This window comes from Felis catus, chromosome F1, assembly GCF_018350175.1.
Source record: "Felis catus isolate Fca126 chromosome F1, F.catus_Fca126_mat1.0, whole genome shotgun sequence".
In the NCBI taxonomy this organism is placed as follows: Eukaryota; Metazoa; Chordata; class Mammalia; order Carnivora; family Felidae; genus Felis; species Felis catus.
The window spans coordinates 42,699,140-42,725,414 of NC_058384.1; the positions used below are offsets into that span (position 1 = coordinate 42,699,140).

The 26,275-nt window shown below is 39.4% G+C and overlaps 1 protein-coding gene across 5 annotated transcripts in view; it reads left to right on the forward strand.

Moving 5' to 3' along the window:
• Positions 1–21,799, forward strand: part of MDM4 (MDM4 regulator of p53) — a 37,035-nt gene extending 15,236 nt beyond the window's left edge. For 3 of the 5 annotated variants that reach the window (XM_003999396.6, XM_023248004.2, XM_019822086.3), the window contains exons 3-11: positions 1,270–1,344; positions 6,257–6,390; positions 7,458–7,513; positions 11,304–11,371; positions 12,101–12,200; positions 14,370–14,530; positions 15,788–15,937; positions 17,625–17,705; positions 19,645–21,799. In XM_003999396.6, the coding sequence (XP_003999445.1) occupies positions 1,270–1,344; positions 6,257–6,390; positions 7,458–7,513; positions 11,304–11,371; positions 12,101–12,200; positions 14,370–14,530; positions 15,788–15,937; positions 17,625–17,705; positions 19,645–20,217 (1,398 nt within the window). In that variant the 3' untranslated portion in view covers positions 20,218–21,799. Of the gene's footprint in view, positions 1–1,269; positions 1,345–6,256; positions 6,391–7,457; positions 7,514–11,303; positions 11,372–12,100; positions 12,201–14,369; positions 14,531–15,787; positions 15,938–17,624; positions 17,706–19,644 lie in introns of those variants that run through there. The other 2 variants (XR_006591883.1, XR_006591884.1) reach the window with 2 other exon arrangements.
• Positions 21,800–26,275: the final 4,476 nt, after the last annotated feature.

The following is a 26,275-nucleotide window of genomic DNA, read 5'->3' on the forward strand; positions in this document are numbered from 1 at the left end:
TTCAAAATACGGTACCTTTTGAAAATTACTGTGTTTTACGGTATGGGTGGCCAGTGGAGAATTTGGGGCCAAGATATATGTTTGGTTTCTGTTTCTCTCACTTCATTTTAACTGGTCTGTTTTCTTTAAAAATCAATTTTAAATTGCAACTAAAATATTGCAAATGTATTCTTATAAAATATTCCGTTTTCTAATGTTTATCTATAAAGTATTTATCTGTAGGGACTCCTTGACCATGTCTTCCCTTCTTCCCCCAAAGTCCCTTCCCTCTGAGATAACACTTTGGTGTGTCTTGTTCCAGATCTTTTCCTCTAACATATAAAAAGACTTAATTTTGTGTTTTATTTTCATAAATATTGCACAATATGTAGTATTATGTACCTCAGTACATGATAAAGGTGGAATTTGGGTTTGATGGGGGAAGATGTGGCTTATGTAGTAAATGGTTTCGATGTAATTGTCCATCTCTGGAAGGAAACAAATGAAGACCTCAAACTTTGTGCAAAAACAGATCCCAGATAGATAAAGATTAAATGTAAAAAGTAAAATAATATTAGAAGAAAATTTAGGAAATGCGTGTGAAACTTTAGGATGACGGAGGCCTTTGGTAAAACAAAACCAAAGAGGTGGTGAGAGGACGAGAGAGACAAATTTGACCATAAAAGTTTTAAAATAAAATTGTGTGGCTGAAGATAGACTCTGCAGTCAGTCAAGGGATGTCAGAGTCACTGTCCCTTATATGTATATACCACATCTTGTTTGTCTGTTCCCCTGTCATATCTGTTCACCTGTGAACACTGGTGTACAAATACTTGTTTGAGTCTTGCTCTCAGTTCTGGGTTCGTATGTAGCAGTGGAACTGCTGGGTCATATGGTAATTCAGTGTTTAATTTTTTGAGGACCTGCCAGACTGTTTTCCACAGCAGCTGAACCATTTTACATTCTCACCAGCAGTGCACAGTGGTTCCAGTTTTTCCACATCCTTGCCAATGTGGAAGGCTGTTTTTCCCTTTTTTCTTTTTCTTATGGCTGTGCTAGTAGGTGTGAATGTCTTTTGAAAATGTGATTTTTCAGGAAGGTAACAAGTAGTAGTCTGATTATCTGCAGTTATTTTATATATTGGAAGGTTGTATGTGATTAGATGATAAGTATTTCTACCAGAGTTTGTAAACAAACAAAAAAATATTTAAGGAGGTTCTCTTATTCCTTAGGGTTTCAGAAACCAATTTAATTGAAATGTAAATAGCAGGTTTATTTTGTTTCTGTCAGGTACGACCAAAACTGCCACTTTTGAAGATTTTGCAGGCAGCAGGTGCACAAGGTGAAATGTTCACTGTTAAAGAGGTAAGCCATCAAAGAAAATTCTCAGTTGTAAGAACAGCTAAGAAGTAGAAGCTGATGAATATATAGTTCTGAAATCAGGCCCAAGAAAGCAAATTCTACTTCTGAGGTGCTAGAGAGGCAACTTTTTCTTTATATTAAAGATCATCGAGCTAAATTGAATTTCATTATTTCCTTTAAATTTCCTTTTGAAAAATTTTTTTTTCAACGTTTTTTATTTATTTTTGGGACAGAGAGAGACAGAGCATGAACGGGGGAGGGGCAGAGAGAGAGGGAGACACAGAATCGGAAACAGGCTCCAGGCTCTGAGCCATCAGCCCAGAGCCCGACGCGGGGCTCGAACTCACGGACCGCGAGATCAGGACCTGGCTGAAGTCGGATGCTCAACCGACTGCGCCACCCAGGCGCCCCTAAATTTCCTTTTGAAGTGTGTTGTCAGCCAAACCTAAAATTAACCATGAATTCATTGATCTCAGAGTTAAAATGCAAAGCGTGTACAAGATTTAAAAAATGACACTGTCTATGATTTATAGGATATACTGCCAGGCAGGAATTAAATGCAGTAGTTTTCCATTATAAATGTGTCAGATACTCTTCTGAGCACTGTGAGTTACTTTAAACACTTATGCATTTAAATAACTTATTTAGCATCTAAAGGTTTTTTTTTTCTTAAGAAAAACAAATTGAATTCCTTAAGTGGAAAAACTCAATATTAAAATGTTAATCTCTTTGAACTGCTTACATTTAGTAGGGTAAAAATCTAACCTTTTCTAATTGGAGGAAACAAAACTATCAAGCTTTTTTTTGACTTTTTTGAAGAGCTTAAGGCCTACTAGCAACACTGCATTCCTGAGCTGTTACAGTTTTCTTTTTTTTTTTAATTTTTTAATGTTTATTTAGTTTTGAGAGAGAGTGTGGGCGGGGGAGGGGCAGAGAGAGAGAGAGAAAGAGAGAGAGAGAGAGAGAGAGAAACACAAGAATCCGAAGCAGGCTTTAAGCTCTGAGCTGTCAGCACAGAGCCTGACTTGGGGCTCGAACTCATGAGCTGTGAGATCTTGACCTGAGCCATAGTTGGACATGCAGCTGACTGAGCCACCCAGGCACCCCTCCTGAGCTGTTGGATCTTTCAAGGAAACAAATTGGAAGCATTTTTTTTCTAGAATACTCATATTTCCTGAGCTGTTCGATCTTTCAAGGAAATAAATTAGAAGCATTTTTTTCTACAATACCTATATTTCCTTTATCATTTTAAATTTAAGTGCATCATCTTAAATTGTATCTGTAGAGTTCTCTAAGTTTTTTTTTTCCAAACTATTACTGAAGTATGGATTTTTATATCAATAAAGTTACAATAAATTATGCTATCTCCTTTAATAACATGGCAGAATTTGCCTGGGTTAAGAATAAATTAAGTACATATTGGTCAGAGAATGTTTTACTGGGGAAAAGTTGGACAGAGTCAGTTTACATGAAGCTCTCTATTACGAATCTTGATCCTCTCTGGTGCATAAAGAATTTCTTAATTTTTTATTTTATTATTTATTATACTTTTTAGAGAGAGCATGAGCGGGAAGAGGGGCAGAGGGAGAGAGAGAGAGAATCTTAGGCAGGCTGCATGCTCAGGGTGGAGCCCCACATGGCGCTCAGTCCTACTACCTTGGGATCATGACCTGAGCCAAAATTAAGAGTTGGATGCTCAACCGATTGAGCCATGCAGGTGCCCCCACCAATTTTTTTTTTTAAATTTTAATATTATTATTTTAAAGTTTATTTATTTATTTTGAGGATTGGGAGGAGTAGAGAGAGAGAGGGAGAATCCTAAGTAGGCTTCTCACTGTCAGTGAAGAGCTCCATGTGGGGCTTGAATTCATGAACCATGACAAGCTGAGCTGAAGTGAGATGATTTATCAACTGAGCCACCCAGGCGCCCCTCTAATTTTTATGTTTAAGTATTGGTTCTCAGTATGTGTGCATTGAGGCAGTATGGTATAGTGAGAGTAGTAATCATGTACACATTTATTTTTAATTTTTATTTTATTATTTTTATTTATTTATTTTTATTTTTTTTTAACATTTATTTATTTTTGAGACAGAGAGAGACAGAGCATGAACAAGGGAGGGTCAGAGAGAGAGAGGGAGACACAGAATCTGAAACAGGCTCCAGACTCTGAGCTGTCAGCTCAGAGCCCGACGCAGGGCTCGAACTCAGGGACTGCGAGCTCATGACCTGAGCCAAGGTCGGACGCTTAACCGACTGAGCCACCCAGGCACCCCTAATTTTTCTTTTATTTTAAAGAAATGTTTATTTTGAGAGAGAGAAAGAGATCGTGAGTGGGGGAGGGGCAGAGAGACAATTCCTAGTAGGCTCCACATTGATGGCATGGAGCCTGATACAGGGCTTGAAGTCACACATCATGAGATCATGACCTGAGCCAAAATCAAGAGTCGGATGCATAACCTGTACTGTCCAGGTGTGCCCCAGAAATTTACTTGTTAAAAAAAAAATCCACATGCTGGCATTGTCCAGAAAAATGTAACAGGTTTATTTATAATTATTGTGAAGTTGAACTGCTAAGACGTGTTCACTAAAACATTTTGACTTGCATTAACGCTTTAGGTCCCACATTTGTATTAAAAATTCGCACACAAGGGGCGCCTGGGTGGCTCAGTCGGTTGGGCGTCCGACTTTGGCTCAGGTTGTGATCTCACTGTCCGTGAGTTCGAGCCCCACGTCGGGCTCTGTGCTGACTGCTCAGAGCCTGGAGCCCGTTTCAGATTCTGTGTCTCCCTCTCTCTCTGCCCCTCCCCTGTTCATGCTCTGTCTCTCCCTGTCTCAAAAATAAATAAACGTTAAAAAAAAAAATTAAAAAAAAAAATTCGCACACAAATGAAAATGGAAAAGCTGCCAATACCCGATTTCTGTACCCTGTTTTTCCACTCGCAATCATATACTTAGGTACCTTTTGACCCCATGGAAAAAAATAGTTTTTTTAAAGAATGAAATAGTTTCCATCATAGTGGATTCTTAAGCACATTCTCCATGTGTGTGGTGTGCTAGCTGGATGTCTTTTGGCATAATTGTTACATGTTTGGCATGGATAGCACACAGGTTGGTCTTCAAAAAGGCCCACCGAGTCTCCGTAGAGCACTGGTCTCGCAAAAAGGCCCACCGATAGGCCTCACTCACTTGCCTCCTGCAAAGCACCCATAACTGCACGCTGGAAACACAGATCTGTTTTGAAGTCCTGAGCAGTTTCTCACACCAGATGCTGGAAAGGAAGTTTGCAAATCACAAGTTCTGTGGAGTTTCACGGAGTGCCACAGTAGCAGAGCTGTAATGGTGAGGTTTCTTCACTCCTCCAGTAGTGGGCGCACTCTCACCAGGGGCTTTTGTAGTCAGTGGCTTCCTCGGTGCTATACCACCCGTCGATTTGGGAGCAGTCTGCTTTGGGCAAGCCATGATATAGCGAATTTCTTACTTACCCCTCCTTCTTCAGCTGGGGCCCGGGAGCTGGAGGTGGCGGTGGTGGTGTGGCGGGAGCTGCAAACATTTAATTACGTACTCATGTAGAGTAGTGTTGTAGAAGATCTTATTTTGCATACTTACAGTGGATTTCTTTTTTACAAGTTGGACAGGCTAAATATAAAACTTTCTCCTTTTTCTTCCAGTAGGTGCTCTTCCCCATCTTATTTCCCCGTAGATATTTGGTTAGGTATGACAGCACCATTAACACTGGGACAGAATGTTGCTTGGGATGGAGGGGAACCTGGGAACATTTTTGTACCAATAGTGGGAACAGGGTTGGAAAAATCTTCTGTGAAGATACCTAATAATTCCTGAGAAGTTGGGGCCTAAAAATAAAAATAGCTGCTTGGCCTGTTTGTGATAACAAAATTCTTATTGTCATTAAGGGAATTTAATTAATCAGTTTAAAAAAATTTACCTAGAGAAAACATTATGAAAAAAATAGATAACTTAAAAATTTTGAATCGTGAACTTGTCTGAGTTCCTTCCATTGTTGTGAACTTTGAAAAAAGCCAGATAGGCTAAACTTTTATTTGATAAACACTAGATTCTATGTTTTATGCACTTATGGCTTATTAACCCTTGTACTTCATTTGCCAAAAACAAGTGAACATGCATCAGAAACCTCTTGTAGTTATGGGTCTCTGGACTTGGAAAATACTTTTATGACCCAGGCACATTTAATGTTTATTACTTCTAATGATACAACAGACGTCTTTATCTGGATTGGTGAAAAAATTTTTAAGGGGGTGGGGTGCCTGGGTGACTCGGTCAGTTGGGTGTCCAGCTCTTGGTTTTGGCTCAGGTCATGATCTCAAGTTCATGAGTTTGGGTCCCCCATCGGACTCCACACTGCTGGTGTGGAGCCTGCTTGGGATTCTCTCTCTCTCTCTTTCTCTCTCTCTCAAAATGAAAAGAAAAAATTTTAAGGGAATACTAGGAAAATTCACTTTTTATCATTGTCAAACCCTACATTTCTAAAAAGTAAGAGTTTGGGAGCACCTGGGTGGCTCAGTCAGTTAAGCATCTGACTCTGGATTTCAGCTCAGGTCGTGATCTCACAGTTCAGTTTGTGAGATCGAGCCCTTGTTGGGGTCCTGTGGAACTGACAGCATGGAGCCTGCTTGGGATTCTCTCTCTCCCTAATGTTCTGTCTCTCTCAAAAATAAATAAACTTAAAAAAAAGTAAGTCTGTTAACGTCCAGCATGAGAATAAGTGGATGAGCCTGGTGGTTGAGGACAGCTCTCTTGTTGTAGGACTCCTTTCTCGAGATGACAGTCATGTTCATAAATGTTTCCTCTTTCTCTAGCAAATTATCTTCTCATAATGAATTTGTGTCTTTTGGAGCAGCTGCACAGACCTCTTCGTGCTTTTTTATCACCATGTAGGTCATGCACTATCTAGGCCAGTACATAATGGTGAAGCAGCTTTATGACCAGCAGGAGCAGCATATGGTGTATTGTGGTGGAGATCTTCTGGGAGAACTGCTAGGACGTCAGAGCTTCTCCGTGAAAGATCCGAGGTAGGGAGAGCGAAGGTTGGTTTATCTTTTTGGGGGCTTCTGTCTAACCACTCAGTCTCCATAGGTTATTAATGGTTATCTTTTTTTTTTTAGTCAGCCAATATTTAAGGGTCTGTGTATGTCAGGTAGCCTGTGAAGCACTGAGAACAAGTCAGTGAGCAACGCAGTCTCAGATTCTATGGCACTTAAAGGGTAGTTAGACAGTAGATGCGCTTCCCCATCTTAATCAGGCAATCACACCAGCACAAGGTAAAATTATACCGTGGGTAAGTGTTACAGAAAAGAGGTACATGCAGCTGTGTTGGGGGTGGATTCAGGGTCTTAGGAGTCAAAGGAATGCTCCTTGAGGAAGTGGTTTGAACTGAGAGCTGAAAGAGAACTAAGGAGTGAGGGGCCCGAAGGAGAGTGTTGAAGGAGAGCTTCTGGCAGATTGCACGTCGTGTGCAAAGGCCTGGGTGGGAGGAGCTTCACGTGGTTAGGATTCTGTGAAGCCATTGTAGAGAGAGGAAAGTGAGCTGGTGAGAGAAATGCAGTGTTGCCGGGCAGCTTGAGGTTGATGATGGGCCTCAAGAATCGCGGTAGAGGTCCTCTGACCTGTTGTGTGACTTTCTCCAGCTGCATGGGGTGTAAATGGTTGTTACAGAGTCAAAAGCTAATAGGTAATTGGGAAGCCAGTTGTTCTCTTTGGATAGCTTTGTGATGACTGTTTCTTCTGAGCTCATTTTGTCTAATATTGGTAAGACTCCCTTCCACCCCTTCCCCAATTAAAATTGTAAAAATTTCTAGAAGGAAGGAATGATCTCTAAAGGAAATCTTGGGCTGTTAGCTAATTAAATAAAATGTAAATTAATTAGTTTTTTAATGAGGGCAAAGTAACAAAAGGGCTTGGGCATTAACATTCTTGACTTTTAAATGATTACAAACAAATCTATCCTGGGGGAAAAAATATCTGCCTTTTTGTGTGTTATAGAGAAAGTTGGAAGATCACATATCAGATAGACACATAACATCTAAATTGGAAAACCATGGGGTTATTAATTTTTTTTTTTTTTTTGTCTCTCTGACAGCCCTCTCTATGATATGCTAAGAAAGAATCTTGTCACTTTAGCCACTGCCACTACAGGTATGTCACATCATATTTCTTCAGTGTGTGTCACAGCTTTGAGCTCAAGGGGGCAAATGATGGGAAAACGAGGATCGAGGTGGAAATGAAATGCTGTGTTGGCATGATCGAGAGGGATTCCTGTCACACAGAATGTTATTAGTATGTTAATTTTTCATTGTGAAAAATTTCAGATACACTGAAAATAGATTAGTATGATGCCTACCTCTTAGTAATTGTTAACATTTTGCCACATTTGCTTCACCTGGACATGCTTTTTTTTTTTTTTTTAATTTAATTTTTTTTCATCTGGACATACTGTAAAAATCTCTAATTTTTACTCCAGTAGCCAGTGTATGTATAGTTACCCCCAGTTACCTCAGAAATATCTTTCACATTTGGCTTGTTCAGATCAAGATCCAGACAAAGTCCACACATTGCGGTTGGTTGAAACACCCCTAAGTGTCTTTGTAAAACAATCCTCCTTTTATTTTTATGTCATTTATTTGTTGAAGAAATGGCTCATTTGTCCTGTAGAATTTCCCACATTCTAGAGGTTGCACATTGTATCCTTGTGATGTTGTTAAACGTCTTCTATTTTCATTAAACTAGTAATGCTTGAATAGTTTCAAGTTTAAATTTTTTGCTGAGAACATTTCACGGGTGGTGCTTTGTACATCTGTTGCATCACATCCGGGTCATGTAAGGTCTGCTTGTCCCTCTTTCTGTGATGTTCAGGTTCTGTGGGCTCACGTGGTGTTACCCTGACCCATCTGTTATAAAGGTCCCCCGAGACCCTTTCACCTAATGGTTTTAGCTTTCTGGTGTATGAATGCCAATTTGCCTAACCCTTTGCTTGATTCTGTATCTTTTAAATACTGCCCTTTGAGTTTAAGTTAGTAGGTGTGTGCAGGAAACTGGCTGCTTTGGGGTCTGATGTTTGGTGTGTTAGAGATAAGTGAATCAGCTGTACATAACTGAAATGTAACCCGATTTCCCTTGCTCGTTGCCAAATGATGACACTTTTTTTTTCTCCATTCCTATGTGAAGCCCCTTCATGAGCTTCAAATCAGATTTTGGGTAACATTGACCTTTGAAGAAAGCCCAAGTTTGTAATTCTTTTATTTATTTATTTATTTATAATTTTTAAAAAATGTTTATTTGTTTTTGAGGTAGAGAGGGACAGAGCGCGAGTAGGGGAGGGGCAGAGAGAGAGGGAGACAGAATCTGAAGCAGGCTCCAGGCTCTGAGCTGTCAGCACAGAGCCTGATCTGGGGCTTGAACTCACAGACTGTGAGATCATGACTTGAGCTGAAGTCAGACACTTAACCAACTGAGCCACCCAGGCATCCCTAGTTTCTTTTAGATTGGTTATCTTTCAGTAGTTCACTGAAATAAATACTGTAGTTGAAAAGAATCTGTTTCTAATAAAGATTTATGATTTAAAGTGAGAGCAGAGAGACTTTGCTTTCATATTGAAATGTGATTTTGAACTTACATTGAGTTTTGGAGCCTGTTGACTTCATTGAGCAATTTGCCCACTTTGCCCACTTCACCCAGCTGTAAATTTCTGTTGCGAGGAAAGGCCTTGTAAATAATATAGTGCTTTTTTGATATTCAGTCACTTGTGATACAGTAGGACTTTTCTGGGATATTCACTGCAGACTTGAAATACACAGAGGATTTTATATTTGCTGATCTACTCTTTCGATGGAATTTGTTTTCTGATTGATCTGTTCTCTGAATATCTAGAGTGGGTGTGATTCTCACTTTTTCTCTCTCTTTCTTGCACTTTCTCTGCAGCATTTAACATGCTGTGTATTAAGATGAAAATTTCTGTAACAGACCTTTCAGATGATCCTCACAACAAGGCTGTGAGGAAGGTCTGGAGATGAAGAAACTGAGGGGTTTTTTTGTTTTGTTTTTGTTTTTGTTTTTGTTTTTTAGAATGAGTGGTTTGTCCAAGATTAGTTGTCACTGACAGTTGGTAGAACAGATATTTCCGACCGGCCAGTCCTTGTTCTTTTCATCGTGCCACACACACGCGTTGGTGTCATGTAGAATTTGCCCGTTAGTTTTTCTTAACACATTTTTCCTGCGAACATTAAATCTTTAAAACATTTTGTTTGTTCTTAAACGTGTGAACCTTGAAATAACTTCAGTTACGGAAAGGTAGTAAAAGTATTATAAAGAGTTCCAGATACTCTTTACTCAGATTCCCCAGATGGTAACATCTTACGTAACCACAGTATAATGTTCAAAACCAGAAAATTGCACCAAAGTAATTTTGATTGTCTGCTCTGACTTGCCCTTGCGTTCGTGCTTGTGGCTGGTCAGCTCTGTTGATCTTCATAAATTGAGTTACATGTGTTATATTTAAAAGGGCAAATGAGAAAAGTGCTTTCCATGTACACCTTTGCAAGTGAGTTAAACCTTTTATTTTGATGGTTGCGAAATGCCATTAAAGTAAAGGTGGGTCTTTATGAATCATTTCTCCAAATCTCCACGTGTATACCAGTAAAATGAAATACGTGACAAACTTTGCGCTTATTTTAAAATTCCTTTGTACTTTGTAGTTTTCCCAGATAATTTCTTTTTGCTTCTAAATGTTTTAGCCTAAGTAAGGTAGTAAGGTTTTAGAACTACAAATGACAGCAATCAGATTGCTTTATTAAAGAAATGCTTCATCTGCATTGTCTGATAACTGATCTTTGAAAACCACTCTGGTCAGAAAGTGCTGTCTCAAACTTCTCGGTATCTCCATTTACCTATAAAATGATTGTAGAAATAATGCTGTTTATAATTACAGTTTTGAAATTGCTTGCTTTGTGCAAAACAGTTGAATCATCAGACCATTGTAGGATCTGTATTCTTTTCTTTTCCCTGGCAGTCTTTATTATGTGAGGACGAGGTTTTCCGTAAGTGTCCTATCTCTGGACCTGATAGTAGCTAATGAGCCCAACCCTTGGTAGACTTATTTGGGAACCAAGGGTTACATATAACCTCACAAAATGAGAGTTCTAGGTTATTCAGTTCTCTACAGCTTGTTTTCCTGTTGGCTATGTTTTCATCTTCTGTTCTGCTTGAAAAATTTCCAAGTCCTTGAAGTACATTTCTCTCAGACTTAGAATGTTTCTCAGGTTACTGTTTTCTTTGCTATTTATTGCCTTTGAGAAAAACTTTATCTGCTTCCTCTTCCTTCTTAGGAAATGTTGATAGTAACTGGGGAAAATAAAACTTGTTAATTAAAAAAACTCTATATTCAGGTGGTGGGAATTTAAACCATGAAGTCATCATACACACTTAGAATGTAAGTTTACACGAGGTGCTATTGTATACAAAGCAAATGGGGCAAAGTCCAGATTTGCAGATTTCATAACCCTGTATAACTTTAACAGTTGAAAACAAAAATTAAAGCCAGACTTTCTGTTTGTTTGTTAGTTTACAAGTTAGGCACATTTGCTAATAAGCACCTTTGGGAAGATATGGTAAAAATATTCTCCATTATTTTTTGGTTGGAATCACTTTCATATTAAAATTTGAACCCTTACTGTGAACATTTTTTAGTTATTTTTCCTTTTCTCCCAGATTACATTTTGGTAACGTATCTTGAATATAGCCTGTCTTGGTCTTTGCCATTTTTATCAGTTTTGATTTTTCCCTTTTGGATGAGAGCCTTGTCCAGCCAACATGGAGAAGTACATCGTTAGGGACTAAACCTGGCTCCAGGGTTGTTTGCTGAGGTCCTTTTTATGTGGAAAGAATGGTTATTACCAGGGAAGGTTTTCCTTTTGTTTTACTTGCTATCCAGATGCTGCTCAGACTCTCGCTCTCGCACAGGATCACAGTATGGATATTCCAAGTCAAGACCAACTGAAGGTAAAATCACCACACGGTGACTTCTTTTGTTGTACAGAGTGGCCCCTTCTCTGTACCTGTGGATCTTGGACTCCCAAGACCTTTCCCTGAATGTGGTAAGAATTTAATAAGAAAGGTTCTTGGGAGTTCACAGACCAGGGACAGAGTGAACCTTCTCTGTTCTGCCTATAACAGAGTTCCAGTCTCTGCATCTTTCTTTGGGATGTAGCACTTCTGATCTTCAGTTCCTCCAGTTGGATTTTCTTTGGGGTTTTTGTGTGTGCCTGTATGTGTGATGGTGTATGTACATAGGTGTTTGAGAAAACTGCTTTATTCGATTTTAACAGGCTTGCGGCAGTTAAATTCATGTCAGGCCGTTCTTAAAGCTTCCCCAGACCTGGGAGAATGTTATGATCATCTTGGTATATGCTGAGGGTTTCACATGTTTTCTGAACGATGCCTAATTTTGTAGTCTAGAGGCTTTATAGCGATAGCCTGTTTTTAACAGTCGGTTTGGACCTTTTGTGCAGAGATTTTTTTCCCCCAGTTTTGGGGTTCTCCCAGTTCTGCTCACAGTGGGTTGAGGAGAGGTGTTGCCTTTATTTGATGACTGTTGTGAACTCCAGAGATCTCTTTCTTGTGCGTAACCCATTGTGCCGCACACTAACTGGTGAGCCAGAGTGGAACTGCTACATCCCCTGGTCTCAGTCATTTTTACTGCACTAATACACCTCTTTCCCTTTTTTCCAGCAAAGTTCAGAAGAAAGTTCCAGTTCTAGGAAAAGAATGGAAGAAGGCAATATACCTACACTGCCTACCTCACAACATAAATGCAGAAATTCTAGAGAAGGTAAGTTTTGGGTTAAGGCTATATACACTTATTTTTTTCTCTTTTTCATTTTTTTTTCTTTTGTTGATGACTTCTAGAAATGGCATTTATTCATATTAAGCACTGGCTGTAATTGGGACCACTATATAAGCAACTCAAAATATAATGTACTTTCTTTGCATATGAAGTAGGAGGGGCATATGTCATACTTCTGTTTCTCATTCTTTTCTGAAAACGTTTTCTTTCCCCCAGTGACCATTATTAACTTTGAAGAGGATGGTAGTGCTCCTTTAGCAACCCATGATTTCTGGGCTGGAGCCAGTCCCTTCCTTTGGCTAGTGTGCTAATAGAAGATAGCTACACATTTATCAGTTTGCTGCCTGGCGTGTCAGCTGCCTTGGCCTTTTAAATCCTGTCACACCTGTATATGTTCAGTCTGGTTACAATTTTTATTTTAATTTGTCTGCTTGAGGCAGAGGCTAATTTTCATAGAGTTTTGAAGTTTGCAAAGATATGTACTTAGTCTGTTAGAGCCGAGAATGAGGCATCGGAAGTCTAGTAGTTCCTTTGCCCTTGGATGGTAGTCCTCAGCTCTTTGCCATCCATACTGGATATGCTATGGTCAAGTTAAACGAGTTAGTCGATATTTTGGAAGTTTCCCCCGTGCCCTGCTTTATAAAATATGTCCTAACATTTTTTCTACAAAGGTGTATACTGTCATAAATTACTCAGAGGTGTTTCATGGTCCGATAGTTTCTAGTCTTAGGCACCTGGCTCACACTTGGAGCAGTGGCAGGTTAGACCTCCAGCAACCTCCAGAGAGTGATGCTGCTGAAATTGTTTTCGTTGTTTAAAATTGAAACAATTTATCATGCAACTGAATTTTGGGCTGCCTGTTTACCTTGGAGCTTATTCTGTTCTGAATGGTATTAAATGTGTATTTTTTTCTATAACTGCAGGTCCTTGCTTATTTGCTACTCAGAAAGCTATTTGAAATATAAGAATAGCCAATTCAAGAGATTATATGTTGTTTGTGATGTAAACTTTGAGAATAAATAGCTTAGTATCTTCAGGAAAGTAGATAGAAAGGACAGACTTTTTATATGTGTAAAGTATATTTCTGTTCTCCTTACAAGAAGTTATAGAGCTTGAATAGATGAGAATAATTTTAATATGGTGCCATCTCAGGAATTTGGATTTTGATAATTCTAGTAATGAATAAGTAAAAAGTTGAACTTTCTCCTGAACTTAATGGGCAGGGATCATTTTAATTTGTAAGTAGATAGGTAACCTTTTGTTCTGACAGAGATCTGTTTATTACAAAAGTTGCCAAGCACGCGTACCTCAGGACATTTAAACACTTGTGGTTGCCATTGGCGTGCCTGGTGCATTGGGAGGAGTAGAGGAGAGTGAGAAAGTAGGAAAAGAGGAAAGCACAGCAAAAAAAGATTGGATGATGGGAAAGAAAGAAAAGAAGTTCTTGTGGTAGCAACAGACTTATGTTAGTAACCACCTTGAATGCCATTTGGATGTACAAAGCAACATCTCTTACTTGGAATATGTGGGGCCTTCTTATGTTTTGGATTTGTAATATTTCTTGATTTTAGATAATTCCAGGAGAGCCCATTGATCTAGAAAGGACATACTTACTTGGATAACCTTGAGTTCAGCATTTTATGATGGTTGTTACCTGTCAAAACGTGAGTTAGTGAGAAACATTTCCTGAATATGTGGTAGCAGTGAGACTGCCTTGTCAACCTCGTGAATGCGCGTTCCGGTCTGGGCTGCCTTGGTTCTGTCTCAAGTCGGACCACCATGCCGCCACCATTTGCAGTTCAATGGATCGAGCCATTATCAGGCATCATGTGCTACAGCGAGTCATTCTTTAGTTATTGCTGTGGTAAGAATGGTTAACATGCGAATAATGACCATTTTGAAATCCTCTAAGAGCACTGTCGTCGTTTGGATGCTTTCAGAGTTTAGATTTCTTGATAAATGATCCATCTACTTCTGGTGTCATTACTTACCAATGAATGAAGCCTAAATAGGAGGTTTGGCTCTGCCACTTTTGTACTGGGTGTAGACATGTCTTTTTATCTGTCTTAGAAAGAGATTGTAAGTGTTACAAACCGAGTTTTGATTCTTAGTGTTGTGTACATAGTTACCATTCTTTCTGTTTGACCGCTGTAGGTGAAGACTTCATAAAAAACTTAACCCAAGGTGAGACCTCTAAGCTGGACCTTGGGTTTGAGGAGTGGGATATAGCCGGACTGCCTTGGTGGTTTTTAGGAAACCTGAGGAACAACTATACACCTAGAAGTAATGGCTCAACTGATTTACAGACAAATCAGGTAAATGTCACATTTGAAGAGGAACTTTTTGTTTTCTTTTGAAAGAGTAACATCCTTGGTTGCTCTTGACCACACATTGCATTCTGTAAGAATTCTCATTCGGTGCCACGACTTTAAGCACCATCTGTGTGCGCCTGATGCTCAAATCTGTATCTGCAGCCCTGACCTCTTCTCTTAAATGCCCACCTTCTATATTCAGCTGCCTACTCAACACCTTCACTTAGATGATCTGACATTTAACATGTTCAAACCAGATTTTTCTTTTAATTTTTCTTTTTCCCCAAACATTCCTATCCAGCCTTTCTTTTTTCACAAGTCTACCTTCTATCCAGTAATTCTAGCCAAATCCAAAGGGATATCATTGATTTCTTTCTCTGTCATATGCCGCATTCACGTTGTCAGCTCTTTACCCAAAACATATCCAAAATCTAACCCCTTTTATTACTTCCGGTGTCATACCCTAATGCGAGCCATAATTATTCTCTTCCTTTATCTTATTTTATATTCTCCATTGCACTTCTCGCTTTGTAAAACTGTTACTCTGTTTTGTTTTATGTATCTCTTGTCTGTTTACCCCTACTGAAATGTAAGTCCAGGGCTTTCGCATCATTTACCACTCTATTCTGTTACCTGGTACTTAGAACAGTATCTGACACGTAAAAGGCGTTCCATGAGCATTTGCTCAGTAAATGAGTGGGTATATTATAGTGGCAAAATAATAAGTTTTCTTTTAGGAATATTGGAGAAAAGCATGTCCTAAAATATCCATAGTTGAATGTGGAAAGAAAGTTATATTTAAAGTTGTTTGGGAATTCAGAAAGAAGATTTGAGTTACTTACTATCAGTATTTCTCATATTTTAATAAACATTATTGACTGTCAAGGAAATGATGTACCACAGTTAATAGAATGTCTTCTAGGTTCTCAGAATACCACCTTTGGAAAGGAGTTGAGGGAATGGATTCTATTTAGTTGAGCAGCTATGAGTCTTTAGCCTTCAAGCTCTTTAGTACCATTTCTCAAGTGTTATACTTGAGTTACTGTTAAAGTAGAGAATTCTTTGCCAGACTCCTTTATATCCACTCGCGAGTTTATACATAGTAGATGCGAAGTAGATGTCTGTGGAATGAATAGATGTCTGTCGAAGAAAGAGGCAAGGTGTTCTTTGGAGATGTGTAGGGACATTGAGTTTTGGGTTCATTTTTATTGGTTCAGCATCACTGATAAGCGTCTGACTATAAACCTTTTTTTCTACTAGGATATAGGTACTGCCATTGTTTCAGACACCACAGATGATTTGTGGTTTTTGAATGAGTCTGTATCAGAGCAGTTTGGTGTAGGAATCAAAGTTGAAGCCGCAGATACTGAACAAACAAGTGAAGAAGTAGGGAAAGTAAGAGACAAAAAGGTATGTTTGGAAACATTTCGCCTTGTTTGTATCTACGTGTACCTAGCATAATCTGTTCAGGTCTGGTATCCCAACCCTTTTGTACAACAGATGACTCACATAATTCCCCCCTTTAATTTCTTTTTTTAAAGTTTGTTTATTTTGAGAGAGAGGGCACGAGGGAGGGGGGAGAGAGAGAGAGAGAGAGAGAGAGAGAGAGAGAGAGAGAGAGAGAGAATGAGAACGAGAACTCTAAGCAGGCTCCATACTGTCAGCATAGAGCCTGACGTGGAGCTCTATCCCGTGAACCGTGAGATCATGACCTCAGCCGAGATCAAGAGTTGGATGCTTAACCAGCTGAGCTTTTTACTCATTACTTTTTCATGTTTTCCTGTATCCAGTTTTAAGAGTCACGTTAAGTTAACCAAGGCTGTCTTAAAAACAGAATAGGACTGTTTGGGTGAAACTCCTCCTCCTTTAGAAGCAATAAGCTGCCCTTTCCTGCTTGTCTGATCTCTCACTGTGGAGTTGTTTCTTTAGGAGACCTTTCTTTGCTAACAAGGCAACGTTCTAAATGGCCACAGCAACCTGTAGGGAAAGAAATTCTTATTTCTTGGACATCTCAGTGTCTTTCATAGCCATTTATATGTAAATGGAAATAGATGAGTTCTCCCTACGTATTTTAGAGTTTGAATAAGGGGAAAGAAGAGAGAACTCCAAATACACATGGCGTGAGCACACCAAGATGAAGCATGTGCTCAAGTCTCAAAAGAAATTGGACACCAGATCCAGTGTCCAACATTGACAAGATTCTCAGTAAACATTCATTGAATAAATGTAGCAAAACACACACCCTGAATAGGGTCATTTTTTTAATTTAAGGGATTTTCATAGTAGTTTGGGTTCCTGAAGGATATGTTGGTGTGTTTGTAGGCAGATAGATGCTTAGGTCCTGCTAGCCTAGTTGTATGTTGGGAGCATTAGAAGGGACTACAAGTGGCTTGAAGGAAGACAGAGGGGACATTTGGAAACTTCCATGGAGAGAGGTGGGACTTAGAATACTTGAACTTGCATGAGAAAGTTGCTATACTGAGGTCCCTAATTGAATCATAATTGGTTTTATTCCATTTACCAGATCACAAAGTAGGGTGTTGTTAGAATTTTAAATTCCAAATTTTAAAATTTAGAAGACACTTCCCACATTTCTTGACTTTCTGTGTCTTGGTCCATGGGCATGTTGTTACAGGGCAACCAGAGTATCACTTAAGTAGGTTTACTTTTGAATATGAAAAGTAAAACTTTGAAATACTTTGTTTTCATTCTTGACATCTCAGTTCCTTATTTTATATAGTACTCTTCACTTCCGTTTTCTCATGTAATTCTGAATGCCTACCTAGATTCCCAACATAAAAAAATCACATTTAATGATTTGTGGCTTTTCTACTCTGATATTGTTTATTTTCATTAAAGTCATACATTTGGGCACCCTCTTCTATTTGATGACCTTTCTGGGTACTTTTTAATCATTTCTTCTACTAAAGTTCTGGCTGGGTGCATCTAGAATCACTTAAGCTATTTTCTTTCTAAGTGCTAGTGATGGAGGCAGAATGTAGTTTTAAATTGAAGCTCTTCTGTCTTTTTTGCTCTCAGGTTATAACCTCCTGTAAACTAGGTGAACCTCACTAATGAGATGTCTTTGCCCTCTTAGGTGATTGAAGTGGGAAAAAATGATGACCTTGAGGACTCCAAGTCCATAAGTGACGATACTGATGTAGAAGTTACCTCTGAGGTAGGGGTATCTAGTAAAAGAGCTGTTTTGCACCCCCCGCGTCTCCCAGTGTGTACGTTCCAGCACTGCACTTGTGTTGAAGAAGGCCATTTCCCCCATTTCTATCTCCCTTTCCTTGATGTTAAGACATGTTGGCTTCTTTATATTTTGTTACAGGTTTTTATTGGAATTTGGAGAAAGGGTGACTTAAGTGCCTGTCTGTATGCCTTTCTCCCCGCTGATGAAATTCTTTGGACCTGATGCAGTGGACACACAGAGTTATTCAGAATAGTCCTGCACTGCTTTCCCCACTAGCCACCCCTCTGTAATCGTAAAGGTAGACTTATAAGCTATCTAAAATTCTTTGTCAAGTACAAAGATCATATTTTCAGTGCTTTGTTAGAAATCGACAAATGGAAAATGGCTTAATTTCCACACAGGTTTATATTAATGGAGGGCTAGTAAATGAAAATGGAGTATTAAGCTGGAAAGGTAATAGGTATGGATTTGTCACCAAATGACAACTCAGGTTTAGACTCAGATGTATACCTTCTCTCTTTTCATGCTGGTTCCCCATTTTCCTTTTAGTGCTTCCCTTGGCTAACCCGCCGTGGGAAGAAGGGTGGTGGGGGAAGGACAGGGGAGGAGAGTTTACAGTTTGCTGCTTGGGGATAGAAAAGTGGTATGTTGTCTTTGGTTGATCCTCCCTAACTCCTGGCCTGCCACTGTTGCCCATTATGGTAATTGACTGCAAATTATCTGTCTGTGTATAGCTAAGTAATAAAGTAGAATATATTGGTCCGTTAAGGGTTCTTGACCATAATACAAATAGCAGAGATAAGTGTTTCCATCTTCATCAGACTTCTTTGGCTACTTGGGCCCAGAAAATCTATTAAGCAAATAGACTGTATTTTATCAAATCAAAGATGCCATTGAATTGAATAAGCCCTATTATTTTATGTACTACTAAAAAAGAAAAAATGATGCCAGTTAGACTGTGACACACCATCAGTTATGAATTCCAAATCTTTACGAAGCCCCTTTGAGTATCTGGATAGCATTTCAGATGAGATGTGAGGATCTTAAGCCGGCAAGCGTGTTGTGAGGCTCCCTGAAGACCACCCAGTTTAACAGATGGTCGCGTCCCTGCCTCTTGGCCCATGATATTGAGTTACGACTTCTAAACTTGAAGTGTGTGGCCTTTGTTCTGAAAGTAATCAAGTCTGCCTGTGTCCAGTCATTGATCCTGTCAGAGCCAGGCAATTAGCCACATTAAATACCCTTGACTTGTTCCAGGTAGCTACCTTTGCATTAAGCAAGGCATTTAAAATTCATTGAGCTCCAGTATCTCCTAATTTGGTATCTACTAATTTGGGTATGGAGGAGTAGGAAAAAAGTTACGGGCATCCAAGGACAAGAACGTTCATTTTTCAGAGGGTATGGTTTAGGCATATAGTTAGCTAGTGAGAGACCATGAGTAAATTTAGTAGTTTTCAAATCTCATTTTAATTTTAGCTTCCTTTTTTGCCAAATTTTATATTTCTTAATTAGTGGGAAAGAATGAAAGTGTTCTCTTTGCTTCATTCTTTAGCTTCTTGCTCAGTAAGAGAGTTAAATTGTACAAAGAAATGAACTAAAAAGAAGGCAGCAGGGAAAAGCCAGCAATCAAAATTCCATCCAGATGAGATAGAATGCCAAAATAATGAATTTAACTTTCTTAAAGATAGCTATATAAATCTTGACTTGAAAATGGCGGTTGTGTCACTATCATTGTAAAACTTGTCAAGACTTTCTTCCACGTGGCTGTGGAATTTGCTCATATGCGAGGCTAGACCACCGATGGGGAATGTCCGGACTCTCACTAGCTTAGTGAGATGATGAGCCAAGGCCTACCCTTCCTTTTCCTCAACTTCATGTTTGCCACGGAGTGAGTGTTAATTGGCTGCACTTGTCTTTGTAGGATGAGTGGCAGTGTACTGAGTGCAAGAAATTTAACTCTCCAAGCAAGAGGTACTGTTTCCGTTGCTGGGCCTTGAGGAAGGATTGGTATTCAGATTGTTCTAAGTTAACCCATTCTCTCTCCACGTCTGATATCACTGCCATACCTGAAAAGAAGGAAAATGAAGGAATTGATGTCCCTGATTGCCGAAGAACCATATCAGCTCCAGTTGTTAGACCTAAAGATGTGTATACAAAGGAAGAAAACCCTAAACTTTTTGATCCCTGCAACTCAGTAGAATTCTTGGATTTGGCCCACAGTTCGGAAAGCCAAGAAACCATATCAAGCACGGGAGAACAATCAGATAACCTTTTTGAACAGAGAACAGATACAGAAAACATGGAAGATTGCCAGAATCTCTTGAAGCCGTGTAGTCTGTGTGAGAAAAGACCACGAGATGGAAACATTATTCATGGGAGGACGGGCCATCTTGTCACTTGTTTTCACTGTGCCAGAAGATTAAAGAAGGCTGGGGCTTCATGCCCTATTTGCAAGAAAGAGATTCAGTTGGTTATTAAGGTTTTTATAGCATAGCTAACTCAGCGAATTGCGGAAAATATTAACAGGGCTAGGTCGTGTTTCAAAATGTCAGTATTGAGCCTCTCTACTCAGTGTAGCCCATTACATCTGTTTATTTATTTGGGTAAACATCTGTGTTCCCCAACATTTTTGCTTCTAAACTTATATGGAATTTGAGAATGAGTTCTTTAGAACTAGGTTGCCAATTTGGGGGACGCTGTTAACATGAAAAGATACGTTAACCACTTCATTCTCTCCTCAAAGATGAGGATCTGGGAGAAAGCAACTGCCAGTACTAACAAAAATACATTAATTCGCTCACTTACCAAATTATTTGAAGATTTACTATTTCTTTAGTTAATTGTATTCCCCATTCTTTTTTTCTGTTAGGGAATGTTATTAGGCATTAGGATCCAAGGTGGCTATTAGAAAAATACTAAAGCTAACAAAAGAAATAATAATAAATTTGATTAGTCAAGGTATGTAATGCTATATAGAGTGTTGCAGTCAGGCTGCACGATTCAGATAAGCTAAAAGAAAAGTCTTGATAAACAAGCGCTTTCTTCCATGTGTGCCTAGAACAATGGTATGGAGCATTTTTGCTAACATACTCCTAAAAGGATTTTGAAAAAGTATATATAACCTTTTGCACATTTTACACCATGAGGTATATAATTAACAGACAAAGTTTCCTTTCTGGTGAGTTGTAGACCTCTTGAGTAGCCAGCCTAAAACAAGCAATGGAACGTTTCTGTCTCCTTAGAATGTTTCCCTTGTTCCTCTTTCCAAGCAGTTCCCCCTCCATTTCGTGGCTCTCATTCTAGGTTAGCTGTCCTTTTGCACATGTTTAGTGTGACATCTAAATTTTAAAAATACCTTTAAATACTTAGAAAGGGTACCCTATCCGATATATTGTATATGTGCCTTAAAAATATTTTTCTCAAAGCCTTGGAGCTGTAGGTTTCGTTGATTAAAGTTATAGAAAAAATCCTGTCATATAAAGTAGCAAAGCTGTTCTCATTTTAAAATTCATCAGCCAAATCAGATTTCACTTTCACTCAGAAAATGTTTGACTTTATTTTTAAAAATAAATGCATTAGCACATTTCTGGCACAACCGTCTCAATTACAGTTCTAAGGTAGGTAAGGCATAGAATTTTTAACCTAAGCTCCCTTTGCTTTACTCTGTCCTCATTATCTTCTGAGAATCCCCTGGAGGTTTTTTGTTGTTCTTTTATTTGATGCCTCTAGAGGCTTTTTACATTCTGAGGCAATGCCCCATAGTAAGATTCTAGATGGGTGAGAGGCAGCCTTTCCTTTGGAAATAGGGAGTTATGGCGGTTGTGAAAAGGATATTAAGAAAAATGGTAGATCTGAAGAAGCCTTATCTGAGCACATTAATCTTAGGACAGTACAAATGGAAGTTGAAGACCTTTAAGCTGATGTCTTTATACCTATCCCTGCCTGCTTTCTCCATGGAAAAATCTTGAAGTATGCCCAGGGGTATGCATATGAGATTTTGGGGACGAGGGCCCTAGAATTAACAAATTTACTGATCCAAAAAATTACCTGGGTTGCTTGTTAAAACAGCCCAAGTTTAAAAAAAAAAAAAAAAAAAAAAGCCAAACTCAAACCCCCCTCCCCCCACTTTGCCCTGGAGTTTCCATTTGAACCTGTGTTCCTGGAAGCTGATTCAAGTGGTCCACAGACCACACTTTGGGAAGCCCTGCCCTAGAAGGAAGGGTTTTCCCAGTTACAAGAAGTAGAATGAACAAGATCATTTTTAGCAGCATATTTAATTTTCTGAGGGGGAGTTTTGTTAAAAGTTCTAGAATTTTAAAACTAGAATGCACTCATATATTCAAGCCCCTGTTATTTTGCACTTGAGGCTAAATTTAAGGTTAAATGACTGTCAAAAGTCACAGCTAGTGATGCAGCTATTACTAGAATCTAGGTGACTTGTAGTAAATCTCTAAACCATGCTCGCTCCCTTGTCATTGTTTGTTAAATATATAAAGCGGGATGCTTCTCGAATTTGTGGTAGCTCATCATCCTAAAATACTGCAGAATGTGACTTGCAGCCAAACTAGGACTTTAGAGAGAGTAATAAGTTTTAACACTTTCTCCCCAAAGAAAAAGCCCCTATAAATGTCAGGCTTTCTTATATAATCAGATGTCCTCCCACAGGGAGGACAGATAAAGGTGCAGAGGAGCCTGATCCATTGTCTCCAGTATTGTTCCTTCTTGGGGAAGGAAGTTAAGTTCCTGGCTCTCTCTAGGCATCAGGGACAAGGGTTTGTTTTCCTTCTAGAAGTAGAACGAGTCCTTTGAGTTTAGTGTTTTGTTAAACCATGGTAAATGCTCCACCACTCCTGCAATTTAAATGACTTTTTCCCCTATTTTCTCTCAAGTACTACTCTCTTCATAACAGTTTGATAGCCCTCAATTTTGTTTGATTTTTGCCAGTTTGGCGCTTTTGCAAATGGTAACTTAAAGGAGGGACAGGGAGAGTTGGGGATCTGCACTTGTACCCTCTGATTCCTCTTATGAAAAGTCGCGGGTTTTTTTAGAAAATTAAAAAATTGGAAAATTTTGTGTTTGTAGATATTTGATGCCAGTTTTGGTACATCCTTGCCTAGCACAGGATCCTCTTTTGCTACTCAACTTTCCTTCTCCCCCTTGCTCACCTGGGTTTTATACTGTCCCCGTTACCACGAAATACTTTGCTTAGAACATCCCAAGCTGTATGTTTGAGCTGTGAGTGGTATAATAACCTAGACTCGGGTTTCCTGGATCTCTGATGAGAGCCGAGAGCCGTGGGACTGACTGCAGCTGTTACAGAGAAACGAGTGATAGTATCTGCAGGAGGAGGCAGCTGGTATTTCTTGGTAGCTTATCTGAAATCCGGGATGCCGCGTCCCCTGCAGATTGTTTCCTTCATCCCGGATCCCTATCCTGTGTAATCACCCCTGGGAGTGGAGGATAGCAAGTAGGACTTGTCATTCCTTGGGGTAGAATGGGTGAAGAGTCCTACAAAGGGCCACATCAGGCTATCAGAGCAGTTCGTTGCCTGCATCTTGATTTGTTTTTGGTTTTGTTCTTTTTTTTCCCATGCTACTGCGGTACAGGTATATTTTACTCACTGCCGGTAAAGCAAGACATAGTTTGTACGTGAAGTCTTCATAGTTTTACTTCTGCCAGGTAAATTCCTAATTTCCAAACACTACTATTTATCTTTTAGTTGTATTTAGGGTGGACAGTGTGCTCTGGTGTTCTGGAAACAGTGCCAGTTTACCACTCTTTTTTTAGCAGCCTGTCTGATTTATCTCCTTTTCTCCCTTTTCACTCCCAGATGCTTGAGTGGAAATCTTGATTGTGAGGAGGGATCTCTTAAAGTGGGTGCCAGTGGAGTTTAACTTTTCTGCATCATGCCATAGATTTGTGATCAATGAAATCATACCATATTAGTATCAGATTTCTCTTTCTTTCTCTTTCTTTCTCTCTTTCTTTCTCTCTTTCTTTCTCTCTTTCTTTCTCTCTTTCTTTCTCTCTTTCTTTCTCTCTTCCTCTCCCTCTCCCTCTCCCTCTCCCTCTCCCTCTCCCTCTCCCTCTCCCTCTCCCTCTCCCTCTCCCTCTCTCTGTGTCTTTCTGTCTTTCTTTCTCTTTCTTTCTGTCTTTCTAAGTAATCTCTATCCCCAACGTGGAGCTTCAACTTCTGACCGAGACCAAGTTGCATGCTCTACTGACTGAGCCCAGCCAAGCGTCCCGGCACCAAACTTCTTATTTTAATTACCATTATTAATATTTATGATCAGGTTACCCTGGACAGAAAATTCAGAGCAAAAGTGACAAGTCTTAAGAAACAATGAATTTTTAGGTTACAGCTAAAAATGTCTCCTGTCTCATTAACTCCCTGTACTTGCACTGTACTTATAATATTTGCTATGCTTTTGTATTAAATACTTAAATCAGACTTGATAAAAATCTTAAGACCAATGCATATTGCCATTTTTTCGTAGTCCATCTATGGAATATCATAGGTTCTCGGTCCTAGGCTTGAACAATGGGTCAGCGTCTAGCCAAGCCAGCCTACAAACTGCCATGAACTTTTCTAATATAAGATGGAATCACTGCCAAGCATTTGAAATATGCAGTTGTGTTTTAATAATAACTTATGTATATTTAGGTGTATATAATGCTTTGTAGGACATTGTTTTATTTGTGAGAATTTTTAATGGTCAGGATCATTTGTAACCTTTTTTTTTTTCAATGTCAACTCAATGCAATATTTGGCTCCTTTGAAAAGTCATTAATGAGAAATTGGTGAATGCTAGATCTTGGGTTCTGCAGAAGTATTGTGTTATCTCTTGGTTCTCTTTAGAAAGGAGGAAACTTGTTAACCAGTTATTTGCACCCCCCCCCCCCCGCCCCGAGAGTTATGTGAACTTTGAACTATATGCCTTTAGATACTGTGAATCTGTTGTTTTCCATTTAGCCAAGTATCTACTTAAATTGTTCATCAGAGCCCTAAAGAAGAATTTACTTCGATGGTTCTCTTCATTCATGGGTGTGTATATATGTATGTACATACACTATCAAGACTGCTAATGCCTTTGCTGAAAATGGCTATAAAATAGGAAGTAGCTGTGTTTAGGATCTGCACTTCAAAGAGAAAAAACCCGTAAGCTCTCCCCTGTGCCAAAAGCAAAATGTGCAATGTTTACAAATGTCTGGAATTTTGCACTGCCGTAGGGTATGCTGAGGTTACTTTGCTGGAATTGTCCGGAAGGTGATTAATGGAGTTGCAGTTCAGCGTATGAGGAGAGATACTGAGGGTCTGCAGCTGAACTGAGGTAGTGGTTCAAGTGACTCCCTGGCCTAACTTGGGGACAGTTTTTCCAGACTGCTTTGGGACATCCTTTCCGTGGACAGAGCTTTCCTCGGTCACCATTGCTACATTCGTCCTGTACAGGAGCCGCCAGATCTCTTCTCACCTGTGGGAGATTGTATCCTAAGCGTTTCGAGATCTTTTGATAGAATGAACGTGCAATCCCAAGTAATGCCGTTACTGGTGCGTGTGACCTTGTTAAAGAAAATACAACCTTAAAAAACACTCGGGTTTACTGTACCTCCATCAGAGCCTTTTGAATGACTGAAAATGTTACAGAGAAGTGTATCTGCAGAAAGAAGTAGCTGATATCTCTTGGTAGCTTATCCGAAATCAAAGATGTTGCTTGTCCTGCAGATTGTTTTCCTTTATCCAGGATCCTTATTTGATACCTTCTGGGAACATAGCACAGCAAGTGAGAGTCCTCATTTCTTGGGGTAGAATGGGTCAGGGATCTTGAAAAGGGTCAAGTGCTATAGAGTAATTCCTGTGTCAGAACAGTCGCTATCATTCGGCAAATGCTTTCTTGAAAGTGGACATAATCACTAGAACACTGACACCTATCAGAACACCTAATGTCTTATCCTAAGGCTTTTTTTTTTAACAGCTACCTTGATGTCCTACCTTTCCTCTTCCTTCTTCCCTTACTGTTGCTCTTTTTTCCTCAGAGTTCAAAGAGGTCTGCTTCTGGATACTGCTTTTATACCAAAGGCCTTCTGTATCACCCCCTGGGTGGTTGTAACTACAGTGATCTTTAGATAAGATTCCTCTTTTCCAGTCAGTCTGGGGGAGTGTTTCTGTTGGAGAGTTAGGTGGCAGATTCTAGCAATCAGGAGGGGAAGCTGTGACATCAGAGCTACTATCTAATAAAAAACAACTCGTAGTTTAGGCTTCCTTTGCGTCCATGATGGGAGAACAGGGAGGGCAGTCAGTGCCACTGTTGTCTCCGCACTAAGAGATTGAGGCCAGCCTTCCCCTTTCCTACAGGACTTTTTTCTCCTTCAGTTTGCCTTGCTTTTTCACTTCCTTTTAAAATAATCAAAATGTCTCCTTTTGGGTTTTTTTCTTTCCTCCTTTTAAAAATAATAGAAAATGTTTTAAAAGGGGAATGAAATGTTTCTGGCCTCCTCAGCACTTGGCAAGGTAGAAGTTGTAAGCAGCCTTTGAACAGGACTCTGTCCTTAGT